The following is a 2196-nucleotide window of genomic DNA, read 5'->3' on the forward strand; positions in this document are numbered from 1 at the left end:
TATTTTATCCTTAGAAATATTGTATTACATGCCATTTGTTAAACGCTTTTATCCAAAGTGACTTACACACATTCAGTACTGTGGAAGTCTCTTGCCCAGGGACACAACGACATGCTGACTACAGTGGGACTCAAACTTGCTATCCCCTGATTCGGAGTCCAGCACACTATCCACTGAGCCACAGCCTCCCAGGCTATTACAGAACTTACCTACACACCCTCTCTCATGTTATCTTTTCATGAACACATTCATGGCTCCACTGCCGTACCTGAATCGTTGAAGCTGTCTCTGTCGTTGTAGGAGAAGGCTTCCATGTCCCCGGAGTGGTACGTCTTACAGAGGCCCAGCTCTTCAGTGGCTCTCAGTAACGTGCAGCGTGGGGCGGAGAGCACGATGATGTCACCAGTGGCGTCCTCGCCCGGATGGGCCAGCAATGCAGCACCTAGGGGGGGGGGGACAGTATTTATATATATAATTGTCACAGAACAATTTTAAGAACTAATAATATTGGAGGAGTGTACTGTATGTGTTGTTAACTGTGTGCTGCTTACCATTACATGAGGTTTACTTATGTAATACTGCTGTAACTGAATCTTTTCAGGTACATATTTAATACTAAATATATTAATACTAATAATACTTTAATAATTAATACTTATGGATCAATCAATAGTTATGTTCGCTTGAAGTCTTTTTGGAAACGCAATATGGTTTTAATAAAAAAAAAATAGGGAGAGATCAAAATAGCAACTACTCCTTCAGAGATCCTCCTTTGACCCCACGATGACAACGATGAAAACATGTTTTAATAAAGTACTGTCGTAAAGATATTAAAAGGAGGTGCTAACCTGCAAACAATATGGTTGGACATAGCTGCTCTTCTTTTTATCATGTGTTCTGCCCTATCACCGCTGGCTTACATTTCCATACAAATTGTTTAACTATTATAATTGTTTAACTTTACATGTTTATATATTTAAGACACCCATAATTATACTTATCTGTATTTATGTAAACACCTAATTTAATTTAACTTTTTCACAGTTTTATTATTTCATTTCTTTTTTTTCTATTATTGTGCTTTTGGGAATTATCTGTCTCATCATGTTTCACCATGGTTGCTGTTGTTGCAAAGAGACATGAATTTGCCTATGCGGGATCAATAAAGTCTTATCTTACCTTAACTATAGTAATATACAGTACATTAACAAATGCCATCCAAATATAAATTCCATCAAATGTCAATAGGCTTCCAGTAAAAGAGAAAAAAAGACTCTGCAAGGTTTCAATCAATACAGACAAAGGAGTAAGTCATCTCATCCATGTTATTTGATCCCTCACCTCCATCTTTCTGAGGAGCTCCGATCACTCTCATGAGCCACCTCTTCGTCTCAGGGCGAACTTTCTCTCCGAGCTTCACCAGAACCAGAGGCTCCACCCGCTGCGATTCACAGCAGGGACAACTGACTTTAGTCCAGCCGGGGCTACTAGTAGTAGCACTCAGTTTGTCCAGGAGCTTCCCCTCTGGAGTTTTCTCCTCCGTCTGCTGGGCTGTTTCACTGCTGCCACCTCCGCCTTCATCACCATCTGCCCTACTCATGCTGAGTCTGAGAGAGAGAGGATAATAAAATGCTTTTAGTTTGTGGATCCTTTACGCAAGTTATCTCCAACATTTCTCATCATCTTGACATCATATTGTCTACACCTGGGAGCTAGGGAAATAAAGCATATAAGTACTCATGTTTATTGAAACAAGAATGTAATCTGTAATCTTGTGTTTTTTTTGGTCATGCTATCGCCATGGCTCTGGGGATAAAAATGCCATCACGCTGGTTGACATCGAAATAACTCAGCAACTGTTTTGTGCATGGACGGTCCCCAGAGGAAAACAATTATTTCAGTGAAATATTTCAGCAACTAATGGATTGCTATTATATTTGGCTGAGGCATTCACCTTGCCTAGAGGATGAATCATCCTTTTTTATCGTCACATGTACAGAGAACCACAAAGAGCTAATAAAGTTTCTGCATTTAACCAACACTAGTTATTTGGAGCAGACTTCATTTATAGGGTCACCTCTCTTGTAAAAAATCTCAACATTTACAAGATGTAGTAGTAGAGAGATGTTTTGATAACTACTGCATAGATTGCCTTGACATTTGGTTCAGACATTCACTTAAAGGGGCCCTATTATT

The 2196-nt window shown here is 39.5% G+C and overlaps 1 protein-coding gene across 1 annotated transcript; it reads right to left on the reverse strand.

Moving 5' to 3' along the window:
- Positions 1-248: 248 nt before the first annotated feature.
- Positions 249-2114, reverse strand: LOC104964361 (anoctamin-10-like). Its single transcript, XM_010793113.1, has 2 exons — positions 1342-2114; positions 249-442 (listed from the first exon to the last, which is right to left on the reverse strand). The coding sequence occupies exons 1-2, from the start codon at positions 1598-1600 to the stop codon at positions 249-251; spliced, it is 453 nt and encodes a 150-aa protein (XP_010791415.1). The 5' UTR covers positions 1601-2114.
- Positions 2115-2196: the final 82 nt, after the last annotated feature.

The sequence above is a fragment of the Notothenia coriiceps genome, unplaced genomic scaffold (assembly GCF_000735185.1).
Source record: "Notothenia coriiceps isolate Sejong01 unplaced genomic scaffold, NC01 NC01_scaffold00037203, whole genome shotgun sequence".
NCBI lineage: Eukaryota > Metazoa > Chordata > Actinopteri > Perciformes > Nototheniidae > Notothenia > Notothenia coriiceps.